General features: G+C 40.8%; 1 protein-coding gene across 10 annotated transcripts in view; it reads right to left on the bottom strand.

The window, feature by feature from the left end:
* The window catches only part of DYNC1I1 (dynein cytoplasmic 1 intermediate chain 1), a 186,318-nt gene that overhangs the window by 25,462 nt on the left and 134,025 nt on the right, over nt 1-26,831 (bottom strand). For all 10 annotated transcript variants that reach the window (XM_053981009.1, XM_053980994.1, XM_053981018.1 and 7 more), the window contains 4 exons: nt 22,821-22,967; nt 18,502-18,615; nt 15,475-15,608; nt 12,859-13,003 (listed from right to left, as the gene is read on the bottom strand). In XM_053981009.1, the coding sequence (XP_053836984.1) occupies nt 12,859-13,003; nt 15,475-15,608; nt 18,502-18,615; nt 22,821-22,967 (540 nt within the window). The remainder of the gene's footprint in view (nt 1-12,858; nt 13,004-15,474; nt 15,609-18,501; nt 18,616-22,820; nt 22,968-26,831) is intronic.

The following is a 26,831-nucleotide window of genomic DNA, read 5'->3' as shown; positions in this document are numbered from 1 at the left end:
CCCTGAGTGCCTCTCTCTTCCTGCCGTTCCCTGCCGCCTCCCTGGCGAGCGCGGCCCGGCGGGACGGGCGCCCGCTGTCCCCCGCGGTCTCCCGGCTCCGGGAAATGCAGCATCACTGAGCGAGCTGCCTAAGTGTCCAGGTCGCACACGTAGAGCATCTCGGTTAGGTCCCTCTGGAATGCACCCTCGTGCATTTTACAAAGGAAACATTGTCCGAAGTGCCTCATTGCGTAGCCATGCATTATTTTTTTCCAAAAAGTGGAGTGACCAATTGCAATTATTATATAGCTTTCCTCTCGTATATTATTAATTTAAAGTGATAATGCAGTTGGTTTGACGTCTATTTACAGACGGGTCCTTGCTAGTTTTGGTTTTGGTCCTCTTGCACCCCATGTTGCTTGGATGGATTTTGGGGCTGGAAGCACTGAAGGGTCAGCACATGGGACAGGTGTGTGTCCATCTCTATGCTGCCATGTCTCCGAGTATTGGTGTGGTGTGTTGCTGTTGTAGCACTGTATTGTAAACAGTTCTGTAATATTTCTGGCCACCAGAGGTATCATAAAAATTACTGGAAGTATTCAGAGATTTAATTACATTACTCTGTCATTTGAAAACATACTGAAAATACATAGGGGAAAATACATACCTTCCAGAGGCTGGGTTTTCCACTGCTTGAATTAATGAAAGATGCTTTGATTACAGGACCGGGTCTCAAATTTTCGTAACTGGCCTAATGGTTTTTGTCCATTTCTTAAGACTAGAAAACATTTTGTGTAACAATGAAATGAAATAAGAGCTTGACCTTATTACCTCGAATTTGTACAGTATTTTAGTTTCTTTTCCTGGGCTGGAGTTTTGCAAAAGAAAATTTTAAAATTACAAAAAATATTTTCGTTCCTGAAGAAAGTCTTTTTGTCCAAACACGTGTCTGCTTACTGTATTATCAGTGGAGTTACTTATATGTGTTAATGGAATTACTTAGCCTGTGCTAAGCTTTTCCAGGGTTTAGGGCCCAATGAACACCAAACTTTTGAAGAGGCAGAGGTATTTAATGGGAAATTTCAAAGTGAATCTTTACAACTGTGAGCTAGGAAATAGTATTTAGAAAGAGCTACATGGATTCCCAATGCTGCACTGTGGATTTTCACTGAAAACATCTATTAGATTCAGATATATCAAGTGTATAAATCCTGGTGGGCATTGAAGATAGTAATATGCCAAAATAAAAAGAAATCTGGTCAACTGCTAGATGGATGGTATTTTTCTTATTCTTATATATGGGAAAAGTGTTGCACATATAGCACTTAATGTCATGGGAGAAGTAACAAAATTCCACAGAAGTTAAGGGCCTATTAAGACATCAATCAATCCAGGGCAGATTTCAATCAGCGTTTCCTTTTTGTCAGCATATCAAAACTTGTTTTGATCTTGGGTGTGGCACTTTTTAAATGTTTTTTTTTTTAGTTCTGTTACATTATTTTCCACTTCATGCCTAAAGACCAAGGCATTAAAAGGAAGGGTCAGGAGATCTGGTGCTAGTCTATAACTTGCTGTACACATGTTGTGTAGTCTCTGGGAAATAGCTTTAGCTGACGTGCCTCTGCTTCCCCGTTATCAAAATAAAAACACTTTCAAGGTGCTGGGATTTGAGGTGAAAAGCCTCAAATGCCAAAAATGAAATGCCTTTACCACAACAGTGGAAATATTCAGTCAGTTAGAAAGTCAGAGGGAAAGTGTGGACAACAGGAATAATACGGCTTTTGAGAAAGATCTCAGACATGCAAGGAATGACACACAAATTAATGGAGCAGAATAGGGTGTGGAGCACTGCAAAGAAATAAGAAATTGCAGGATTATGAGCAGCCCAACCAAAAGGCAAGATGAGCTGCTGTGTGGTTGGGAAATCAAGGAGAAATCATATGGCAGAAATCACGCAGTGGCAGTGGAGCTGAGTTACACCTTCATACTGCCCCCAATAACACTGTCCTCCCAGCTTGACAAGCTGCCAGTGAAAAAAGAGAAAGTATTTCCCATACTGTCTTGTCTTCTTGCACTGTTTAACCGGAGAAGAACACAACAACTGCATATGGTCCATCTTGCTTCATGTCCTGTCTCCAATACTAACAGTGACTGGCCTTTTTAAAAGTTGACATTTCATCCTGGTCTGAGAGCAGTGATGTCAGTTTCATTGTGAAGACTCCATTTCTGAGTTTAGGTGTGCGTATAAATGTTCACAGGACTTCCTTACTGTAAGCCTGCTTCCTTACAATGGGCCCAGGCCTGCAGATCTTGTAATGCAACAATTTATGAGTAAGAACCTCTACCGACTGCTTCTAGAAAATATTGAAATGTGGAACCATGTAAAGGTCACTTTAAAGCAGTTTTAAATTACCAAAACTTCAGACCTACACAATCCATAACTAACATATGGCTGCTATTATTATAAAACAACTGAAATTTAAACTTGATGAGCTTTCATTCTTAAATATGAACCCACTCTGTTATTCTATAGAACAGAAGAAAAAGTTTAAAGCAGTGTCTTCAGAAAAACTTGGGCCAAATCTACTTATTACTGTAAAAGAAGAATGTAGGGTGAATATACGGCCCTAAAAATCAATGGAGTTTTGCCATTGATTCCAAAAGGACATGCTTTGAGTGTTTAGTGGAAAAAGCAAAAAGTCAATTCCAAGATATGTGGGGTTTTTTCTCATTTATTTAAATATGTTATCAATCATTTATCCTCAGTGTTTGTATAGAGGCATTGTTTAAGAGGACAATGAAGAGTGAACATTTTATATACCCGTTGGCTGTCTAGGAAGTAAGACTTGTCTATGAAATAAGAAGCTCATCTAAATAAATTCTACACATTTGTATAAAAGAGGGGTTTTTTTACACATATAAATTTGTCCAGTCTATTCCACTTATTTGCATAGAATTTTCTTTAATCCATGAGGTGCCACACATGAAGTAGCTAATTATCTATATAAAGGAATGTATACATATACACAGGTTTTAACTAGCATCTGACTTCTAAAAAGCCATGGAAAAAACTATTGGCTTTGCCCATTTCATGAAACGAGCATTTTTTGCATGTTGCTACAATTTCTGTGGTGCCAGCTCCACTTAAAGGTACTTTCCTAGACTGTACCTTCAGCAGTACAGATGTGACACCACACACTCTGCTGTCTCCACTTCTTTCTTTCTACTCAATTGTCTTCCATTCTAAAGGTCATAAGCCAAACACCATACTTCTGGCTCTCACCATATTCACAACAGCCATCAGTATTGTGCAGTACTTGCAGGTTGATTCAAGCTGATTTTGTTTCTCTAGGTGTGCAACAAATACGACAGATTCATTAGCCCTTGGCATAGAAACTTTCTGAACAAGCTAATGCCATTTCTTTAGGCTCAAGATGAGGCTTTCAGGCACTTGGAAAGAGCAGAGCCAGAGTGGTCCTGAGCAGTGTCTGTTCCTCTGTTTGGCCCATGAACAAACCAGGGAACAGGAGTTGGGAATGAGATGATCTTTACAGACCCTTCAACCCAAACCATTCTATGATTCTATGAACTTGGTCCCTGTGAGATGAAGTATTCTATAAATAGTCTTTATTAATTAAAAAAAAAACGCAAACCACAACATGCAAAATGGTTTCAAAGAAAGCCATTTCTTTCAGCAGAGATAACACATAGGGAAGGTACAATCTTCTGTCTTTCTTTAAAGTGAGTGCTGCACTGTCACACTGACTAGATGATGTGAAAGAAACTGGGACAGGGAACAGCTTGTGGAACTTCTGCTCAGGCTAGGATCTGAGCTTGTCCAGTGTTTTATAGGCCCAGTCTTCTCCATCTTGAAAGAGACCTCAGTATTTTGCTGAATCCAGGCTCATTGTTTCCCTTCTGATGGTGCCACTTAACCAGGCCAACTCAAAACATGCAGAAAGCATAGCAGAAACTAAAAGCTGCTGGGAATATTGAGTCAAATACTCATCAAATTGGCTCTACTCTGGTCTTGACCTTTCCCCCTTCAATGGTGTCCTTGGGACACCAGCTATTAGCTGTTTAGGGTTACTTCTCCATACCTCTTATGGTGAGGAGTTCAGTCCTCTGCTCTGTATAAGGCTCTACTGCTCTTGTAAGCTTTCATGTTCTCTGTTTGTATGGAGTCAAAGAGGCCCTGCTTTTCATTCGGACTGACTGATCTCCACAGGAATTTTGCAAGTTCTGGACTATCATGTTTCTCCCAAATCTGTTTTCTAATAGTTACAGTGATCTAGGATTATCCAATAGCTCCTGCTTGGATGCTATACTTGTGGGCCTTGACTTAATTCAGTTTATGCTCATTTTTAAAAGTTACAGCATTCTCAGGAATTGTTATTTGATGTCATAAATCAGAGGCAGTAGTTACAGGTACATCCCTGATGGCTCAGCAAAGCCTGTCTGCATTCTCCACAAAGGGTATCATTATCCTACAGACCCCAGTCCTATGCAACTCACAACTTGTAGCCTGCTCCACCTTTTCCAGGACTAGCCAGACCTTCAAAGGATGGTAATGGGAAAGCAACAGGGTCATGTTCAGCTTTAGCCACCCAATGTCACTGGCAAACTGAGGTACCCTGAACTGAGTCACAAAGTCCTTTACCTGCCTTAAAATTCCTTCTGGCTGTCAGTTTCAGTGCCGGAATGCAGATCCACTGGCACTCAAAGAACATTTCACTGGGCTATGACCTATCTGTATGTTGTGTCACCTCACTGTCAGGTAACTACTAGGTCGCTGAATCAAGTCTAAACTGACTTGATTGGCAAGATAATACGCTTAAGTTTTAGATTCAGTAGCAATAGGGGGAAAAAAATTAGTGTAGAAACGATCCCTACACTCTTCACAACCCTTTTGTTTAAGTGCTGTAGTGTTGTTACACTGATTGGGCTTTGGCATTCTAAAAGTTGCAGACAGACAAAGCAGAAAACTGTTCACTTTTAGGAATTATTGTTCTTGTAGAGATGCTGAAACTGTTGCCTTTCTTAATTGTCAGTAATAAAAGAAAGTCCAATATTTTTGCATAAACATGTGGGAATTATTATGGATAGAGTAGGGGACAAGGGTAAGACTGAAAGGAAAGGGGCTATGAGAGCAGACCAAGTCTGGAGATAACCTGATGATTACATATTTGTGGTTTCCTTCAAAGTCAAAGCGCCACAAGTGAGTATAAAAGTAGGAAGCAAAGGAAAAAAGGCTCAATGATTGGCACAGGCGGTTTTAATGAGAACTGATCTTAGTGTCTAATACTATGGTATGAAGAAAAAATAAAAGAACTTGGAAAGTCAGACAGCACTTGTCTTTTAAGAGCATCAGAAATTCAAAGGATAGAGCTTTTGAAATCTGTGGATATAGCCTGGAAGCTAGTTTTACTGACAGGTAAACTCCTTATGTGGTTAATCCTTCTTAACTCTTTAAGTACTCAGCAGAGGTGCAACACATTCTGGCTGTGCTGCTCTACTTCCAAAGTTCTCTTCTACCATGCCTTTCCATCTACCCAATGGAAAAAGATCTTTTTGTTTTCTAAAGAAAAAAAAAACCAAAAAAAAACAAAAAAACAAAAAAAAAAACACAAAAAAAAAAACCAAACAGAAAGCATGGCATGTTTCTTTACCACTGCATATTAGCTGAGGAACTATTTTCAGTGAGTTTGATATAAATGCGCATTACTTGATGCCTATGTAAATTTAAATTATTTAAATTATTTACTTGCAATGGACGAACTTTAAAAATGTCAGAATGTATGTAAGGCAGACTGGCTTACAGTGTTTCCCAACTCACTTTTATCCCTAGTTCCTGCTGGCCAGGCTGGTGTATTATTGTTTCTGTGTTTTAGATCATCCGGTTTAATTCCTAATCTGGAGCCCCTCTTAGTCCACAATTACAAGAATTGTGCCTATGGGTTTCCACTCTGTGAGGTTTAATATTCTCTGCTTCATTCACCCACATCAAACTGGAGGCAAGTGCAGACAGCAACACTGGAAAAGCCTATACAGGTATCTGCCATTTGTTCTGTATTTCCTCAGACTGCTGACTTCATTGCAAAATGCTAATCGAGTTTTCCACCTTTTATCTAAAACACGCTGTAAGCAGGGCAATACTTTTTCCTAAACTACTTATGCATTTGTGTCATAAGACTTATTTAAAAATACTATTGTTTTCTTTTGGAATTTCTACCTACTTCTAAAAATGGCTCAATTTCTTTTAAGAAGCTCAAAACACTATAGAAAGTCCTACTGTCCTTGCCTAGCAAACTGATTCATGGTTTCTGTAGTTCATACTCCTGCCTTTGTATTACTGTATTCCTGGATTATTTTTCAGAGAAGCTCTTGAAGGACTTGCTGAAAATTATAAGCAAGGCATGTTGATAGAAGAATCACCAAATCCTGGTCAGAGGAAACACAGAGTGAAACACTGAAGGGCAGATTTGGTCTTCTACCTTCAGTTGTCACTCCCTGTTTATATCCCACATATGGATGGGACAAGGAAGCAGAGCTGGAGAGTGACTGAGATGATTTGGGAGAAGCTGGACCGGTGCTTTCCTGTCACGCAGGAGAGGCAATGGCACGCACGGAGGTCCTGCACGTACCTCTTCTGGGGTCAGTGGCACTGTCTCCCTGCTTCAGGCCTCAAGTTGTTAAAGAGAGGTAGTTTAGCTCAAATTGCAAGGCGAGGAGAGGAGTGGGATAATGTATCTGCGGTTTGGTTGGGTCCCACCCCTGTGATTCTGACAGGAACATTCAGTATGAGGCCCCTGAAAATTCAATTTTTCTTTTTAATGGAAAACGCTGCTTCATCGCAGGGTACCTGGCCCAGCCTTGCGTGTGTACTCAGCGATTGCCAGGCTTTCAGGTGACCCTGCTGCTGCAGTTCAGCTGCCAGGAAGCTGGAGCACAAGGAGCACTGCAGGATGGCTGACACAGCCTGATGTTACAGCCCTGTCTGCTAAACAGTCAAGATTAGTATTTGTAGCTGCTGCCACCAGGATGCCCGCAGAGCTTTCATGGGTCAGCAAGCAATGATTTTGAGGCTAATTATTATTGAAGATGACTTCATCTTGTAGGACTTTGGACACAGTTCCTTTTCTTTTTTATTGATAACAAAAGTCTCTCACGTGGCAGAGAAAGGATGGCTGCCTGAAGCAGGTGGGAGAAAATTTCCATTAGGGAAGAAGTCCTGGGCTTTATATACTCATAATTGTCCTGAAATGCTTCACTATTCCATGCGAGCTTGATCCTCCAGTGTAATTCTGCAACAGAACTGTCAGTGGGAGGTTTGCATTTTGATTTCAGAGAAAAAAGGAATGATGACTTTGTTTTGCACAGATTATATAAGCTCCTGAAATCCAATTCTGCTTTCCATGTGCAAATAGAGCTTTCACTGCTACAGCTGGATTTATATTAGGGTTTTCTGAAATACAGTTTAGCCCACTGAGTTTTTAAAACTCAGTATTTTAGATGTTTTATTTGTGTGTGTGCCATTGTTCACTAAATATATCACAAAGAAGCACCATGTTTCATGTCAGTAAATTAAGTATGTTGGCCAGCTGATGAATATTTTCCTAACACTTATCAAATATGGCTACACAGGCAACTGAAATCATGAGAAGTATTTCAAGTGAAGAACTTGGGACTCATTTCAAGCCACCTGACTTGACTTTGGTTTTGCTCTTTAAAATTACCTAGAAAATACCTTTTTTTTTAATAGTTGGATGAGAGCCAGACCTCTGGCTCCAGAGGTAAAGGGCAAAACCTAAAAAAATCTTGTCTGAACAGGCAACTCCACCCTCTTCCCCAAGTCAGCTTGGCCTTCTGACAGAAAGTGTGCTCTGAAGCAAATTCATTCATTGCCTTGTTTTTGGATCAAACTCAAAATTCTGAACTCACACCACAGAGAGACCATTTCCATGAAATCCCAGCATGCTATTTTATCACTCTTTGTCATTCTCTATAATCAAATAAAATTAACATTTGGACAGTGATTAATCAAATTAATAATTTTAATTGCTTTTATCAAAGAGAAAAGAAGGAGCTTTGTGTGGTAATGCATCAATGAGGGAGACCATTCTAGTCAGGTATCCAAAATAAGAGGAGTGAAATTGTCCCTTGAGATAGACATTTGAGCCCCACCAAAATCAGTCAGAGGGAGGAACAGTAAAGGATTCCACAAGACTCTGGCTGCAAATCAAGGTGCATATGTATATGTGCATGTGGTATGGGATAAAGAGGCTGATTCCTTCCTGGTAGTGGTTTGGGAGAAGACAGGGTAAGAAGACAGACTTGGGAGCTCAAAAGTGCTGACATGTCTGCCAGTTTAGATATGGCCTGAGGCTGCCCAGATGCAAAAAAGCCACCAAAAGCTACAGCAACTGATCCTCTGCCAGACTTGGGCTCCTGCATAGACAGTGGTGGGCAGGAATGGTGGGCAGGAAGAGATGTCTAATGTATGCTGTACGGTTATTTCTTTCCAGTGGCTGCATAAGAAACCAAAGTGTGAAAACTCTATATAATAAAAGATCCAGGATGATCCAACTTCATATGAAGAATCATCTAAAATGCCTTACATGATTATATGAGAAGATATGGGCCAAAGGTGACCATAAAGTAGTGCTCTGGTTCATTCTGCAACACCCTTTCCCATTACAGTAAATTTGGTCTATTAAGTGGATCTGATCAGATCCCATCAGCAAGGCTTCTGGGGAAGGGCAGAGGTACCTGTCTATAGGAACACCACCACCACCACCACCACATGCTTCTTTGCATTTTTCTAGAGGTAGGCTTCAGCTGGACCTTGGAGGAGATGGTGTTCAACTCTAGGCCAAATGAAAACCAGTGGAGTCTGAAGTTACATGCTGATAGGAAGGTATGACAGGTAATTTGCTCCAAGAGACAGAAGGACTGGGTCATACCCAGGTTGTTGACAAGCACAGGGGCATAAGATATTCAAGGTACAGAGATGTATGTGAAGGCACATAGCATAGAAATGAGAATGTTTGCTGTTTAAAATGTGGTTTCTCAAAAAAGCTCAACAGACTGGAACAGCACAGCATACCAGAAGAGAAGAGCAGCATGTGAAGAGCATAAGAAAAAGAAAGACAAAGGAGAGGGATGAGGAAGACGCTACCATTGATGCACGTACTAGTAAAGCAAAACTGAGCATAGACACACAACGGGTAGCCTGTCACTGAGGGCACACATGACCTCTGGCTCCATTAGACCCTGCTACTGGTTATGTGGTGGCCCTACTACCAGTCTGCTCAGCTCTGAGCCTCCTTCTGATTTTGGCATTACTACCACTACTTAAACATTAGGCAGAGGGAGACAAGCATGGATGGGGATACAGCAATGTTGTTACAGTTATTCCAATCTCTGCCCATTTGAGCATGACTTAGGCATAGGTATAAGAGGAGAAAACTAGTCATTAGCACCTCTCCTCAGTGGAAGGCTAAGAGCTAAAGAAGGCATGTGAAGGATGAAAAAGCTAACAGAATCCAGCTCTCTGTCCAGACCCTTATTAACACCCTTAGCAGCAAACAAGCCATTTCCTAGGCTTTAGATGAAACCAGCTTATGTTTTGCTATGTTTTAACAATTCCAAGACAGCTTCCATCTCTTAACACAATATCAAAAAATTTGCTCTCCAAACAGCAATTGCTGTAATAATAACAATACTTACATTTCATTATTTAACCTCATGCTATTCATTCATGAGGATTAGTGTTTAATTAATTAACAACACTTAGCATTTCCACTTAGCACTTTACCTCTTCAAAGCATCATACCAACATTACTTAATTAAGGGCAGAGCTCCACAGACACTTCACATCGGGACTTCCCTTTGAAAGCTCTGCATCTAAGACTTGCTCACATGGTGTAGCATGAATTCAAGCTGAAAGCCCTGTTAACTTCATCAGGAACCAGGTAATGCCGTGGTTATCAAGTAACTATCTTTGCAAATTCTGTTTCTTTTCCTGTTGCTTCTGGTTGCTTGCCATTCACACAGGGATCTAATTTTTGGCTAATGTGATGGATGATAAAATGAACCTTGTGCTAGTGTTATCTACAAAACGCTCATTCATCCGCTAGTGAAAATCTTATTTGCAGTCACCTGGTTGAACTGCCTTTAGCTAGAAAATGTGTTAACCACAAAAACATTATAAAATGTAAAGCGAGAGTTTTTAAGGGAGATGGTGCTTTCAATCCATCAGTCAAATGCCTGCTATGAAAGTGCCTTTCTTGTAAGCACCCCAGGATACTACACAACATCAATAGACAATATAAACACAAAGCTTTTATGGTTCACTTTACAATTGGACATTGACTCTGAACCTGTGAAACAGAAAGGAATTGAATTTCATGACCAAAGAGGATAATGTGCACAGGATTAAGTAGACAACGCTGGTAGAAGCAGGAAAGCAATATGGCTTTGGATGCTGATAGGGAGATTAAATTTACAAATAAGAAACTAAAGGAATAAACCAATTCTGACTAAAATTTTGTTAGCTAGCAGAAGCACTTAATACTTTATATCAATCCACTATTTTTTTTTCAGAGCCCACTGATTGACTGAGCCTAGACTATGAGAACTGAACAAAGAGAGCCTTAAATATGTAGTAGCTGCAGCCAAGAAAATTATTCAGACAATATGGAAATAAACTTCTGATGCAGTTGAATGGGGAGAAAAAGAAAACATTAATCACAATTCAAGAACTTGTCTAGTGTCTCAGAGAATGTTTTCACAGGGCAGTGGCTGGCAGGGCAGCAGCCAGGGGCTGCTGCTGCTGCTCAAACCTGCTCCAGAAGAGTGATCCAAAACAGCCATGTAGCTTCCAGCTCTGAGCTGTGCTGTGGTGTGTCACATGCACATCACAGCTCGCCCAGCTCAGTCAAACAGCTTTCTCAGGAAGCCTCTCTTGCCAGATAAGCCACAGCTTGATAGATATCAGAAATTTAAATTGTTTGGTTCTTTGAAAACTGATTTTCTTGAACAAAATCAGACCCACCATTCCATTCTGGCACTAAAATATTCCACAAGGAGATAACTGTGTATTACTATCTGCAGCGTCTTTGTGCCCAAAATGTGCTGTGTTAGTGTTACTAGTAACTTCTAAAGTCCCAAGAGTTTAAAATAAAAATCAGGCTTTATTATCCCTTAATGCAATTTCATTTAAGCTGCAGATGAATGAGACCCTTATTGCCATATTCCGCCTCAAGCTGACAGCTAAATACCAATCCAAGACTTTGCTGTACATGTGTGATTGGAATTCAATACTTGCCTTTCATCTTCCCTGCACTCCCCACAAATTCTTCGCCCCTTACGCAACTTCAGCGTTCTCTTGCTCCCAAGGGAAGTCACCACTACCCAGGACTCCCTTGTGTCACACACCAAATGGCCTATCTAGCCCCAGTGAGCCAACATCTAAGTTGTCCATCCCTTGGCTATCCTGCAGCCTTTTCAGAAGTTTACCACCTAGGAACCATCCCAGACCCATTCCAGCCTGCCCATGTCCGCTCCTCTGGATTACTTTTGCATTGGTTAAGGCTGGGTCTGGTGATGTATATAGTTACATGTGAATTAGGTAAATCATGCACCTTTCTCATTATGAGTTTCCTGAAGTGTAATGCTCAAGACAAAACCAACAGCTGTGGTCATTGCTGATTAGGAAAAGATACCTGTTAATTAGCACACACATTGGATCAGGCCATTAACAAAAGCATTGGGAAGCTGCTATGGAAGCTGATTCAAGTTACCATCTAGGTAACTGCTTCTTTTTCCAGCACAAGGCTGTCACGTGAGCCCTTCTGATCACTTTTATATTTACATTTGCTGTACATCTGTTCTAGCATCTCCAAGCCCTGATGTCTTGGAGGAACACATGCTGAGATACTTCCTGACTGTGGTTAGCTTCCAGTATGGGAACTCTGCCGGGTGCAGCTCAAGATGTGAACCAAATGCAGACATAAAACCAACTTGGTTAAGGCAAGAACCTGACATTTGGAAGGCAGTTCTCTACTCTGGTGTATAAAAAAAATAAATTTAGATTACTAAATCTAAATAATCTAAAATAAATTTAGATTATAATTAGGATTTTATATCTCATTGTCCTATTTCACTCAGCCTGTACGATAAATCAGGTTATTCTGTTTAGTCTGTCCCATGGAGTGTTGGGGTTTCAAAGTTTCACGGGACTGTGCCATTTCTCCTGTTCTGCTGCTCTCTCTGAAAGAGGTCATGGACAGACAGACACAGAGTAGTCAGCAACAGATCCCTGGTGTTCATGAATGTCAGTTCCAGCATGTACTTCCTCCCTGCTTCCAGTGTCTAATGTCATTGGGACATTTTATACTTTTTGGCTATCACAGCCTCCTCCAGCAGTGAATTTCACAAGTGATATTGATTGCACTAAGTTGTACATGCACTTCTCCTGTTGCTTCATCAGAGGAAAGTGTTCCTGCTCCTGCACCACCACGGTGCATAGTATTAGCCTTGCAATTTAGCCTGCACAGGGAGTGCTGAATGGATTGTTTGATGGCTGGGAATACAAGACATCCTCATCTCCTTGCCTTGTGAAACTGCTCAGTGCTAGGGTTAATACTGAAATGAAGGCCCGCTAAAGGGCAAGGTATGCTCCAGGGCAAATATGATTGGGAGTTACTACACTAGCTATATATTTTACTTACAATTCTATCACTATGCTCATTCCAACCATAGCCTTTCAATTAATTGGTTCTTAGGACTTGATAGACAGTACTAAAATATTTCTATTCTGACAACAGCATTTTTACAAGTAGAATTACTTGTCCTAGCCCAGCTTGGATTTCTTACCTTTGTGGTCCACAATTTCACTGTCCAGTCAAACGATGATGTGACGAAGAGATGGGAAAAGTCTATTGGACCCACTGCCATATGACAATTGATTCCTGTGACAGGTCCTTGGTGGCCTTCAAAAATTTCACCAATGCCAGCTTTACTGCAGGAAGAAGAAGGATTTACATTCAGAGAGTGATTTACCACCTAGGGCTTTAACATAACTTTTCTTTATTGTTAAGGTCTTGCTTCCTTTTAAAGTTCTATTTAACCTGCCAATCTCTCTCCTTCTGCTAAGGACTTAGACTGCAGAGGTTTACTCCACTGGGCAAAATTAATGCTCAGAATCGAGCACAGGGAGAATTTCTCTTACTTCTGAAGACTTATGTTACTGACTTCTACATACACTGTCTAGTCCTGGAGATTGAAATAACATTTCTGTATAATTATAAAATTCTGAATTGTAATTATACTATAGCTTATGCCTCTGAGTAAGCCATTATCACAAGGAATAACCATTAAAATAAAAATGCAGATATGTTAATGACTTATCATGGGCAATTCTTTTTCTCTTAAATATCTAAGATAACTTTTCACAGCAGTCAATCAAGTCACTAGGAAGTAAATGCTTTTTCACAAAAAGTGAAGAAACTGATCCTGTGATCAGATATCATACAGTCATTACTTTGAACAAGGGGAGATGTGTATTTCATCAGCCAGAGGCTGGAATAACTATTAGGAAGGAAAAGTACAACGCTGTGTAAGAGACAATGTGCACAGTTTTCTTCTTCCTGGAAGCAAATGATGCCCAATCAGTTGTCAGTGCTGTCTCACAGTGTACACAGAAAAGGGAATAAAGAAATTACCCTTTTAGCTAGATTATAGAAAAATTGCAAGTGGAAGAATATACATTAAAAATAGCCACAGCTCTGATGAGCCTGTCAGCCCTGTGCCAGTGGGAGTACAGTGTACTGAAAGGAGATATGGAGCTGTGCCAGAGGAAACTGGTCCCTCATCCAGCTGGTGCAGTGTCCCCTCACCTCTCCTGTGTGGACAGTGTGGCCTCATTTATGTTCCCCTGCCAGACCTCGCAGCATGTGTTGGAGCAGGGGGCTGAGTCTTGCTGTGCTGGATACAAAGGACACCTCTTATTTTATCCCAGCTATCTGCCATGTAGTCAGTGGGGTAAGCGGAGTTCTGGAGCACTGAGAATATCCTGGGTGTGTGCTGTGCTTTGACACACCTTTTTCCAGAATGACATATGGCTCTTCACTGTGCTGGGCTGAAGGACACAGGAGCATCTGGAAGTAAACCAGGGATGATAGCAAAAAGCTCCAGGAAAGACAGGCAGGAGCAGAAGAGCTTTTGTCAATGGTCAGTAGAAGGGCTCTAAAAAGGCGTGCTAAAAAGAGGATCTGGCACCTTCTTCCTCTTGTGAGGAACAAACCAGGCAATTCTGAAAGTTCATAAGTGAGAAATGCCCTTGGGCATGCTTCATTCATCCAAGCAGCCCAAGACTCATTCAAACCATGAGCTGCCACACAGCCTATCAGTATATGCCTAAATAGCCACAATTTTACAACAGTGTCAGTGGTCAGGCTAAAATAAAAATATTTTAAAATAAAAAAAAACATTGAACAAAACATATGTAAAACAGTGTTTATAAAACATTTGGGATGTGTAGAAGCCTTGCAGTCTTAAAGCACTGTATCAATGTCTTTTTGGTCAACATAAACTCAGAATAAGATAAAATATGAATTCAGAGAACATTGCGTACCACTGGCGGGGATGAGCTCCAAGTCTGTCAGTGGAAAACCAGGCTTTTGTTCTTTACAAAAGCCTTTCAAGTTTCCCAGAGATAAAACTACTACTGGAAGCTAACACAGAACACTAGCATCCTGCAGGTTTGCAGGGTGCCAAACAAGGAACTTGCAGTATCAAACTACAGCCTGGGTTATATTATGCGTGACCATAGTGTGAGAGAGCACAGGATTCTCTAGAACCCATGTGGCACACTGTGACTGCATGTGTGTTATTAAAGGAACCAGGCCCATGGTGGCTTTTCTCTGATTTATCCCTGTGGAGACTGAAGATGGAGTTGAGAATGGTAAAAAATAAAACAGATTACCATCTGATATTGGTTTAGGCTGGATTATCCTGCAACAGAAGTGTGTCCTAGGGCTTCATTTGACCTGTGCAGACATAGACACCTGCATCTCAGCTAGGTGTATAAACCTGTACGCAGCTGTGTAAACCTCCATCTCATCTCATCTCATCTCATCTCATCTCATCTCATCTCATCTCATCTCATCTCATCTCATCTCATCAGTGAGAAAGAGGCATTTCTGAGGGTCCAGCCATCTTCCCTCCAGGCACACGACTGAAAAAGGTAAAGGAAGTCAACCTAAGAGTAACCATTACTCCCCACCAGCTACACAGGGAGCCTGGGGTAACTGCCCCAGTATAACAGGCTGTAGCAAAGATGCTCGAAGTCGGAGAGCTCCTGTGCTAGTCACAGGAACAGTACAGACATTGTTAATCCATGAGAAGAAAACATTGAACACTTCACACACACTTGACAATCTCTCATCGACACAGGTACATGTTTTATAAGTACAAAATGCTGAACTTCACCTTCCATGACGACAGGCTGTGTAGACTGTTCCCTCTTCACTGCCCACGACAAAGTTATTGACATCTCCGGTTGGGAAAGCCATTCCTGTGACCGCCACTGGTTTGGACTTATTGTATACCAGCTCCATGCTCTCCTACCAAAACAGGTTTTGTTATTATGCTGGGATCCTCCTTTTGTTAGTCTGGGTTGGGTTTTTTTAAAACTGAGACTTAATATATGCTACCCCATGTAATATTTCTAAATATTTAGAAATATTACATGGGGTAGCAGGAGAGGAAGATGAAATCATTTGACCCCGTCACAGGACTTTGATTTCTACATAAGATGTTGTAAGAAGATGCAGTGTCACAAACCAGGATGTGCCTGCCATCTCCAGTGCTGTCTGTCACACATATGAGACTGGAAGGAAGGCACAGGTCTTTTCTGCATCATCTTAAATCAGCCAGAGATGACAGCTGAGAATTTAAAATCTAATGGTGCAGAAACTAAAGATAATACCTTAATGGTTACATTTGCCAGCCTCAGGCTTTAATAAATCATGCAATACCCTTCTATTTACATTCTGGAAATCAGTTGTCAGGAAGCACTTGCAATATCGCGTGCATGTGAGGCATTTATTTCACTGTGTCATTTGTCCCTTTGCAGAACAAAATAAAAAAGTTGGGGTCCTGTCACTACCACCATTCAAAGCATTGCTTTTCAGGGATTTTCTGAGGTAACCATAAACACTCCCTCTAGACTCCACCATCAAGCTACAAACCAGCAGGAATGTCTTCTGTTTTCATTTGGTAGCTATATTTTAAAGTAAATCAGCATGGCCATTTTTGCAATTGGAAATAAAACAACCGTGCAAGTTTGTGGCTGTTGCAAGATGTGTACGCTTTGAGCAGATTTTGCACAACTTTTTAGTTTTTCAGCCTAAATGGTGTAACCCAAGAATCCACAAAAGGCCTGAATGATTTCACCATTTTCATCTTTAGCTATTTAAGTGGTTATATTCTCTATGTTTAAAAGGCCTATGCTGCTGTTCTTCTAGGGCCAAAGCTTGTACGGTTTTTCTCAAAAGGGCTTTTTTGCTGTAAAGAAAATGGGTATCCCTGTGAAAGGAGAGCGATGCAAACCCACAGAGAAATACTTCTGCTTGGTTTATGCTTTTCTTTGAAATAAATTTGGTTCTATTATAAAGGCAAAACAAGGCATAGAAAATGCATTGGGAGACCACCCCATATTTCTGTAAACATGTGAGTGTGAGAGAGAGAAATTCTGTTAATATGGGAGAGAGACCATGTATTTTTGTTAAAACCTTCTGGGGTGAGATCATCATTTGGTGTCTCTGCAGGGACATGGCCATAGACTGTGGTGGATGCTCTGCTCCCAGCGCCCACACCATGACTGTACACAAGTGCTCTGGAGCTGTGTCTTTGGAAAGTTTCAGATTGACATGCATCAGCAACACTTTACTCCTCCCAGTTTAAAGCTATAGCATGCAGCTTGACGTCAAGTGCTGTGCCTCTCTTTTCTAGATCACCATGAGCCATGTGCCAAACTTCAGTGTTTGGGCTGTGTTCCCATCCTTGTTGAGAGCCAGATTTGGAGCAGGGAAATTCCATTTGAGTGATGAGATACTGGAACTCAGATGTTCACAGATCTGTGCTTCAGATTTCAGTAAATGAAATTTACTAAAGTTTCATTTTAGTAAATTTACTAAAATTCCAATAAATGAATATGCAGGGGTGGGATTTATCTTCCTCATGTTTAGGTAAGAAACTGGAAGGCATTAGAGTGCCTGAAGATAGATGCCTGGGCCACTTTAGATGCTTCCATATCGACTGTAGAAGAGTATTGGTTTCTTACAGTCCCAGGGCACAGCTACCAGTCCCACACTGTTGCCTTACATGAGCAATGTAATGTCGAAATTTGAAGCTGGTCTCACTTTGAGTAGAGGAGTAGATGTAATGACTTCCAGAATACTCCTCCACCCTAAGATAGGACAGTTCCATGTCCCAGGGTGGGTATCTGAAATGTCTTTTCACACTTGGATGGGATGAATCACCCTGCAGAAGTACCAGTCTCTCTCTACCTCAGCAGTACAGAAAACTTGAATTTCTAACTTAGACTTGACACATCAACTTTTAGATGGCTGAGGTTAGGATAGAGGAGTCCCACCTCTTGTGTCAACACTGAAAAGCAAGTAATTCAATAGTAATTGCACATTAGTGCATGATTAATGGAATCATTATAGGGAGTTTCTATGCAGCATTTTGAAACAAGATCAGATCCCATGATGCTTAGTAAAAATTATATTAATTTTTTTCTACAAAATTGTGTATAAAAATGAGTGATGTGTTGGAATAGAAAATGTACTTCTTCAGAAGATAACACTTAAAAGATGCTTTCTGTACACCTTTTTCAGCATTGGATTCTTTGTTTAGTTTCCATTATTATAATCACTAGTGGTTTGGGCAATTTTCCTGCGTTTCCTTTCATTTCTAATACAAAGGGGGGGGGGGGGAGGGCGGGAAGACGATAGTAGCAAACATTCCAGAGGGGGAGAATTAGTTCTAAAACTTTTGATTTGCATTGTTTGTTCCTTTGGCTACTGAAGGCTGCCAGCAAAATAAGTTTCTGAGTTTCTGACTGTGCCTTGGAAACCTGCAGTGCCTAGGGTGTGTTCAGCAGCAGTGCAATCTAGTCCACATTTGTTAAAAAATGCTGTAGAATAAGTGCAATTTATACCACAGGCGACTTCTGTAATTACCATGCTTTAAAATGGACTATTTCATTTTCACTTGAAACTGACCTATGTATTAACGTATTACAATAATTACATGATTTGTGGTAAAGGAAATGGGGTTTGGCTCTTAGCAAAGACTGCTGGAAGCAAGCTGTACTCTTTCAAGCACATCCACTGGTTTTAGTTTGTATAGGATGCGAGATTTTGGCTTTTAGGAGCTATGTTCCACTATGCAAGTATCCTGCTCTACCAAAGACACTTTTTCCCCCCACGTTGGTGAAAACAAACCCACCTGTGGAGTTGAGAGCATGTCCAAGCTCCAGGAGCACATTTTGCCATCCGTAGAGACAGTAATAAGATTGTGTGCATTCTGTGTTCCAACTACATTCACACAATACACAGGATGCTGAAAACACAGAACACTGAAGTCAGAGAGCCATTCTTATATTTCCACAAATTTCTAATGTCTCATATGTTATTTTAAAGAATGATTAAGTAGTCACACAATGCCTAGAAAATAAAAGACTCAGCTTTTGCCAGATAGGAATTATTTTGGTTGGGTTTTTGTGTTTCTTTTTCATTTAAATTTTAAGAAGTACATTATGGAGGTGGAAATGTTTTCAAAGTTTCGTTTTCCTCATAATAAAACAGCCCAGCTGAGTAATGCTGTGAAAATACCAAATTATGTGGATGAGATTTCACCCACAGGGATATGTATCATTCTACTGATGGCTTTTGACACTGAAAATAACCAGCAGAAAGAGGAAAACTGTCCAAATGGAATAAAAATGAAAACTTTATTCAAGAAAACAGCTGCATAAAACTTGAACTCTGTCAGAATTTGGCTTGCATGCTAAATATTTGCAAATGTAGTCCAGTTGAAGAACATGAACAAGCCCATCAATGTTCTTCAGCATCGGCCAATACACCTTTTAAAATCTGTCACTGTAAGTGGGGAGTGTCTAGATTTAGGGTGTTACACCTGGTTCACCATGATGCAGTCATTCCATGGAGGCTGAATTCCAATTAGTATGCATAATGAAACTTGGCCTATTCCTTTTCCAAGGAACCTGGTAACACTTTGAGCCTAAAGTGTCATCTGATATCTGATGGTGACATATGAGGGATGGGTCAAGTTCAGCAATCTCCAGAGTGAAAAATCAGTCAGACTGAGCAATAAGATTTAATTTCCTTTGACCAGTACAAGTGGTACTGCTAAATTAAGGGTTAGAAATATACAAAAGTCAAGCAAAGAAAAATTTAATTTTTCTGCAGTGTTTACCAATAGAAGACCTGCATCTCCAGAAGGCAAAAACAATTTTTCTCTAATACCTTGCTTAATTAAAGAAAATTAGGACCAACTTTCAGGAGATCCCTAGGGAGCTTCTAAGCCAACTCCATGTAGTGTTAGGAATGTAGCATTTGGTCCTGCTGAAAGGAATGGCAGAACTGCCACTTACGTCAAGATCCAGCTGCAGATCACCTACCGAGTCAGTGGGGAAATGGTAGAAATCCTCAAGAGCTCTGGCTCACTCTCAGGTTTGATTCCTGAGTGGGCCCAGTAAATGTCCCCTCTCCAAGAGCAAAAGGTGCAGCACCTGTACAAACAGTGTTTGTGCCCACACTGAGATGGACTAAGCAGTTGCCGCTGAAATAGTATCTTGTGCTTGGAGGCAACCTGTACACACCAGTAAGTCACAAGGTCCATTTGATGCTAATTTTTTTCTTTCTCTCAAGATTGTCAGGCACCTGGTTTCTCTCAGATCATCAAATGGACCCCAATTGGTCCCTCACATGTGTCTCACACTATTACACTCCTATCATAGACTTTCTTGCTTCTTAAGTGTAAGCTAATGACCCCAGTGCTAAACATGGTAACTGCATACTGATGTGTGAAATAAGCACAGACCTATTTTTTTCATGGGCTTTTGACCTTCAGTAGACCAAACAGACAGAGTGGGTGGGAGGAAGCTACAGCAAGCAGTGGAATATCTAGAATATTTAGTAGGGGGGAAAGAGTGAGCTATGTCTTTCCAACAGCACCTCAGTGTGTCAGCCCTGGCTTTAATTAGGGCTACCAGCCATCAATTTAATGCACAATAAAACTCATGGCAGAAATGAAAAGATGTAAGGAAAGCGGATGAAAAAGACAACCAACTGTACGTAACAGAAAGTCTAAACAGGCTCCTTCCTTTCAAAGGGTTGCTGCCAGCTTGCTTTTATTTATCTTGGAAATGAAATCATCATGCAGAAAGGTTTTGTCTTAATTAAAATTTCCTGTTGTCCCAAGTGCAGATGTGTGGTGGGTGTGAAAGGAAATTAGTGAGTAAGCTGTGGGTAGAATTCTCTTTCCTGGTGAATCCAGGCAGTAATCAGTGATACTAAATTTCAGGAAGGTTTAAGTCAGGGAAAACAACACGATCTATCTGTTTCAAATAAACAAAGCAAGAGAAAGAAAAGAGAAAAATCCTTTTTTCACATACAGCATGAGTTGAAATTAAAAAAAGACTATTCAGCTCACGTATCTAGCAGTACAAAAAGTAACATCATTAATGTAGCATTGTCTTGATTTAATTTTTTTTTGGCAGTAAGGATTCAAACCAGCCTTTTGCAACCAAGACCTCATTTACAGTTTATATAAGTAATTCTTATAAACAAATATAAAGTAAGCAACTCTTATTGTAAAATCTGAGCACTCCTTAAAACATCATGCTTCCTCATGTTAGACTGTGTAAACACTAATTTATACCAATCCATGACAGCACATAAAGTGCCCATCCACCACTGAAAGTAATTTATTTATATTTTTCAAAGGGAAAACATTGTTTTATTGTTCTATTGCAATAATAAAACTGTTTTAATATATAATTCCAGGAGGTACAATTTTGCCTTAAATGATTTTTGAGTGTAAACAAATTACTTCCCATTAATCTTTGCTTTTCCACTAGATTTTGAGTCCCAGTTGTTCAATTTTCAGTGACAGTCAGCTTCTTGCCACTAGTTTTCTGGTCTGCTACATCTCTAAATTGCACTTCCAGGAGAGACTGTTTCTTTTCATGCAGATTGAACAACATTACTGGCAACAAAATGAGCAGAAACATTAGGGAAATGAAAAGCAATGTTGAAGTTGCAAACCATGGCACAGATCATTAGATAATTACATCAACATTCATGATAGTGGAAATTTAGGGAACAATATTGGTATTGCCTGGCCCACTAAGCTTGTCTGTGCACACCTGTAATTTTTAATATAGGAGACTTGCAATCATAATACTGGCCCCATACTGAATCTTCAGCGGTAATTCACATGGCATGGCTTCTGGAGTTGTCTTTTAACTCCAGGAATTATACTGTCACAGTCAACTGAAAGCTGAACCTTGATCTGCAAATTCCAAACATTAGAATCACAGAATTGTAAAAGCCGGAGCTGCAGAAGTACTATCACTTTGTCTGAAGTTTCATTCTGCTAGAACAACATTATCATCTTATCTCTCAGAATGCTTTGTCAAGTTCAGTTCCTTTTGTTACAGAAAATCTGCGGTTTTCTGCACCCTTATATCATACTTTTGCATTTTTCTCCTCCTTTTTAGTTTCCACTCAGGAACTGCCCTAAGCTTGCTCCCAGGATGAGGTACTCCACCTTCCATCTCTCCTGAAGAGTCTGCCCATGGCCAGACTCTGGAGGAGGAGAGCTTAAGAATGCACAAGTCGGTTGTGCAGGATGGACTGGATGTCAGTGCTGTAGCAGAGTGAGGACACTTTAGCAGGGCAACCCAGGCTTGTCTCTTCCTCTAGCACAATATGAGGATTTTGCAGTGTAAGAGACTCTCCTGTCACAGACATCATCCATGTATCACAGACGAAGTCTCTTCTTTCTCAGGCATTTTGTGTTACTGCTCTGCCCATTTCTCTCCCAGACATCACTAGAGCCCATTGCCACCATCAATAATTATCTGTAAGTACCTGTGTGTGTCAGCAAAATGCTCTCCTGCATCATTCTATTGAAACAAACTCTCCCTCAGTGTGCAAACTCGGCCCTGTGGCCCTGTCTGGAGCAGAAGACCATGGCAGGGATTTATGTGTTGCTCTTTTAGAAAACAGAAGCAAATTGCCCCACTTTTTCTGAGGGCACCAGTGTCTACTTATAAGGAATCCACTATGAGACCCTCACAGGTGCCTAATCTGATTCAAAGGAGAAGTTTGTGTACACCAAGACAACAATAATGACTCAAATTGCCTGCCACGTCAGACTGAGAGGCATACAGCCTCCACAGTGGTCTGGCTCTCTTTACAGACAATGGGGACAAGACTTACAGTGCCACTGTGCTGGTACATGGGTGCCTCACTCAAGTGTTGTACTCAATCCTGCCTTCTTTCTTGGAAAGGAGAATAACGTCCTGACTTGGTTGTACAACATGTGATGATTAAGCACTTACAAGAGGTGGTTGTTAGATGTCTTAGATCTTAGATCTTAGATCTACTTTTTTCCCTTCAAGGGCCACACTTCTGTTTTCATCTGTGTGGCAACTAGCAGTGTAGACACAACTAGGCAGCTGCCTTTCCCTGCTGACCATCTCCTCTAAGGGAAGAGGAGGTGATTTTTATCCTTACCGTGTGAGCAGCAGCAGATAGGGGAGTTCTCTGAACTGGAGTGCGCCTGTGACTGCGATTATCCCACAGGACAATTTGGCCAGAGTATGTTCCACCAACGACCAGGTTTGGGTGAAAGCGGGCAAAACAGACTGACATCACGGAGGACTGGAGGAAAAGAGGTAGAGAAGAGAGGGATTACATGGTCAGCCATCTTCAGTTGTCTCCCTAGGGAAGCACACTGTAACTAGCATTTTGTATTTTAGGAATCACTGTATCAAGTTTATTCATACTCCTTGCACACTAGTAATTCTACTAAAGCAACAGGAGACATGCAGAGAACTAACTTTGACCCTAAAATGTGTTGTCCCATTGGTCCCAGGAAAAATACAAGATGAGTCTGAGCATGATGCTAAAAACCTGAGATAACCTTTCCATGACAGTGATGGTAAAGTGCTTAATTTCTTTTCCAGAAGTGAGAACTTCAACTAACCAGTTCCAGCCAAACAGAGAATGGCGTCCTGGCCCATGACATCCCATCAGGGAGAGCTCTTCCCCTGTTTCTCCTCTAACTTTTAACTCAGGCAGCTTTCAAGTCTGTGAAAAAAAGCCTCCAAAGTTCACCTCAAGGTGTGCTGTCTTGAGAGCGTCAGCTGACAAGCTGTGTCTCATTGTTGGATCAATGACTGATTCCTCTGCTACCAAGGTCTAAGAACAAAGGGAACCACACTTTACACTGTTTAAGCAGAACTGAGTTTCTTTCTCATCCTAATGACAGCTGAATTATCTTTGTATATTTTCTTTAGCTGGGGATGCATAGGAGTCAGACAGGTGTGATGGGTACCCTGGCTACTTGGTAGAGCGCCCCACAAGCCAGTATGGAGATTGTTATCTATCCCAAATACCACTTTTCAATGTCCTTAAAATAACACAACAGCTAAAGTCCTCAAGGGAACAGTCCCCAGACCTTCATGTGCCTACAAGCTACAGCCAAGAGCAAGAAGCAGTAACTCCTTCAAGTCTTCCATGCTCTTCTTAAATAATTACTTCCCATTTTTATATAATTGGTCCTGGATGATATGTCTTTATTTTATGAAAATATTTTTTTATATATTTTAATGACTGGATATTTTGAAGTGTTGGCATTCCTGTCTGGGAACACAATTTACCCAATGACAAAGGGTTGACTAAATTACTATATTTCATTTGCATAAAAAGCATGGCAGACATTTAAGTAAACTTTGTTGAATTAGGAACACTGGGACTGCCAAGCTGAACTAGACCCAGTGTCTACCTAGGTAATGGCCCTGTCTCTGGGAGAAGTGGATGGGGTTGTAAAACCTTTGACATGGGCAGATGTGTTGCCTCCTTTTCCTGCTGCTCCTCATGAGGATTTCTAGTGGCTAGAGACAGATTTGAACTCATGAGAGACTTGAAACCCCTTCTGATAGGGCTAGAATTAATTATGCTAACTAACTCTTGATGCCTATAACTAGGTTATTAAGAACAAAGTAAAATGGGAAGTTTAAACAGTTTTTACTGAATTCATGTGGCTGCCTGATATCAAATGTTTAAAGCCAGATTATATGCTAAGTGAACGTAATAGACACACTTACAGCATACAGCAGTATATTTATTGCTGGGTTTTTTTGACCTAATAAGATAATCAAGACAATGAAAAAAACTGCCATTACTTTTTTTCTTCCCCACTCTCTCTGGATCCTCCTGGCCATTCACGTGACATCTTTATACTTTCCCCTCTTGACTAATGATTCTGCATACATTTCTGTTTTGTTATATAGTCTAGCACCTAATGACTAGATGATTAGTGTACATAAATGCCCATTTTAGTCTGTATCAAAAGGCTTGAGCACAGCAATTCCATTATGGTCAGTCATAGCAATGAGAGGTAGCTTCCAAACACCATTTCCAAAGGACCTAGCTTTACAGAAAAGAAACTCCACCCCCAAGGAACAGGATGTCGGTACTGTTAAGAGGGTTTTAAAATGCAGCTACACTGCAGCTGCCATCCAGTTTCCACAGATCCCCCCCACATTATAATTAAAACTACCCTACAGCACATGTTCTACATTTTATCTCTTTGTTTAATGGCTTCATGAGTTGTTTTAATCAACCTCTATCATTCCTTATAACTAAGCTGACAGATATTCTTACATGAAGTGAAATAGTCAGATGATTTTAAAATAGTACAGCTCCACCACTGGGTACACCCCACAGCAGCTACAAGGCTCCACATGTATTTTAAGAAACCCCAATTCAAACAGTCATTCCACAACAAAGTTCCCAAGTTTGTCCCAAACAAACTTAGGAGACTCTGAGGCAGGGCAAAGAAGCCAAGTGGACAGTGTATTTTTAAAAGTTCTGCTTTCATGGTTAGCATGTTTTTGCATTTAGAATGCCAGAATACAGTTGAATGGTCAGGATATAAACTGCTAAAGTGTGTTTTTCATAAAGTTCAAAAATAACCTACAGACATGACATGGGCTTGAGCTCTTTGCACTGCTTCTAGTTTTACATCTCACTCCAAAGCAGCTTGCAGTCTTCAAAAGGTGAAATGTTCACATCCTTTTAATTATGTCAGTATTATTTTTCTATCCAATAAAAAAATATGTCAAATATTAGAATTTAACAATTTAAGGACTCCATTCCACAGCACTTAATACAGTGATTATTTTCTTAAAATTAATGGCAGTACTCAGATGAGTAAGGGCTGTAAGATTAAGCCCATTCATTTAAGAACTTGAAAAGCATTCATTTCTTAGTCCTAATGGGAGAGAGTGGCTGACAGGTCTCCAGTCTGTCTGAACAGCTCTGTGCTCAAGGACAGCAGCAGAAACCATTCCCTGTAAGCCTCTTCTGCCCCCAGGCTGCTTCTTGTTTGCCTGTTCAAGTAGTCTTGCTCCTCTGAAACAGCTTTGCCACTGACTTCAAAGGGGTAGGAACAAGCACATGGTCAGGTTTTTAAAGTAACAGCATATCCTTGGTTGCACTTCTGCCACACCCTTCTAGGATAATCTCATGGCACTTTCCAATAGCAATGGTAAAGCTTTGCAGTTTTTCAGTTAGGGATATTTTATACTGTAGGTGCTTAGTTACCTGTTGCAGAGGACAGAACCAGCTAGTTTCATGGGATATGGCAACAGCACATAAATAAATGTAGGAGGAATCATGTTAGAAGCAATTCTACATGGAATTTAGTGTTCACAGCAGAAAAGCAGCCTTTAAGGCTAGGAGATTCCCAGCATTATCTTTTTATGGGTGCCACAAAACATCTGTCTGAGCAACTGTTGGGACCCACAAGAGACAGGCAAAATTGCAGTGTCTGGTCATCTGCATTCCTCTCAATGGCACTGTGCAGTGAATCATTTCAGTATTTACTTCAGCCTAATGCTCAGGTGTTTTCTCCCTCTGTGCAAAAACAACCTACTGGATTTTGCTGTTTCTGTCTCTCCTTAGCTTTCTCAGCGGCCTTACTAAAGTATTTCTGGTGCTTCTGGCTTTAGTGATCTTCTACCCAGATGTTGTACTCTTAGTGGGACAAACAATACTGGTGCTGCTGCCTCGTCCCTTGTGCATGTTCTGCCTCTCTGTGGAGGCGAGCAGATCTCCAAGTGCCGGAGGGGGAAATCTGAGTTAGTTCCATGTGGGAGCACTGCCCAAGCATAAGAGAGAGCTCAGGCTGCTAAACCTGGGGATTTTGCCTGGCAAACAGGCAATCCTGCTTCTCAAATGCTAAAGCTTCTGCTTCTAGCTGCTGCAAGAACCATGCTGAAAACATAATTAAGAAACAAAATATGAGATGTCCATGTTCTTGTTACAGCAAAGAGAGGGCTGGGCCTCACAAACAGAGGTGTTGCCCAGCCCTTGGAGAGGTCTGCAGTTGCGGGGAGGAAAGCAGCACTCTTTGCCCCCTGCCTTGGTGGGGGGTCAGGTCATTTCAACCCGTGGGGAGGAGTACTGTGGAGCACGGCTCCATATCATAACCTTTTGCTCATCAGTCCTGCTCTGCCT

Source organism: Vidua macroura, chromosome 1 (genome assembly GCF_024509145.1).
Source record: "Vidua macroura isolate BioBank_ID:100142 chromosome 1, ASM2450914v1, whole genome shotgun sequence".
Taxonomy (NCBI): Eukaryota; Metazoa; Chordata; class Aves; order Passeriformes; family Viduidae; genus Vidua; species Vidua macroura.
Note: the sequence above shows the minus strand (reverse complement) of the source record. Positions and strands in the feature narration are given on the sequence as shown.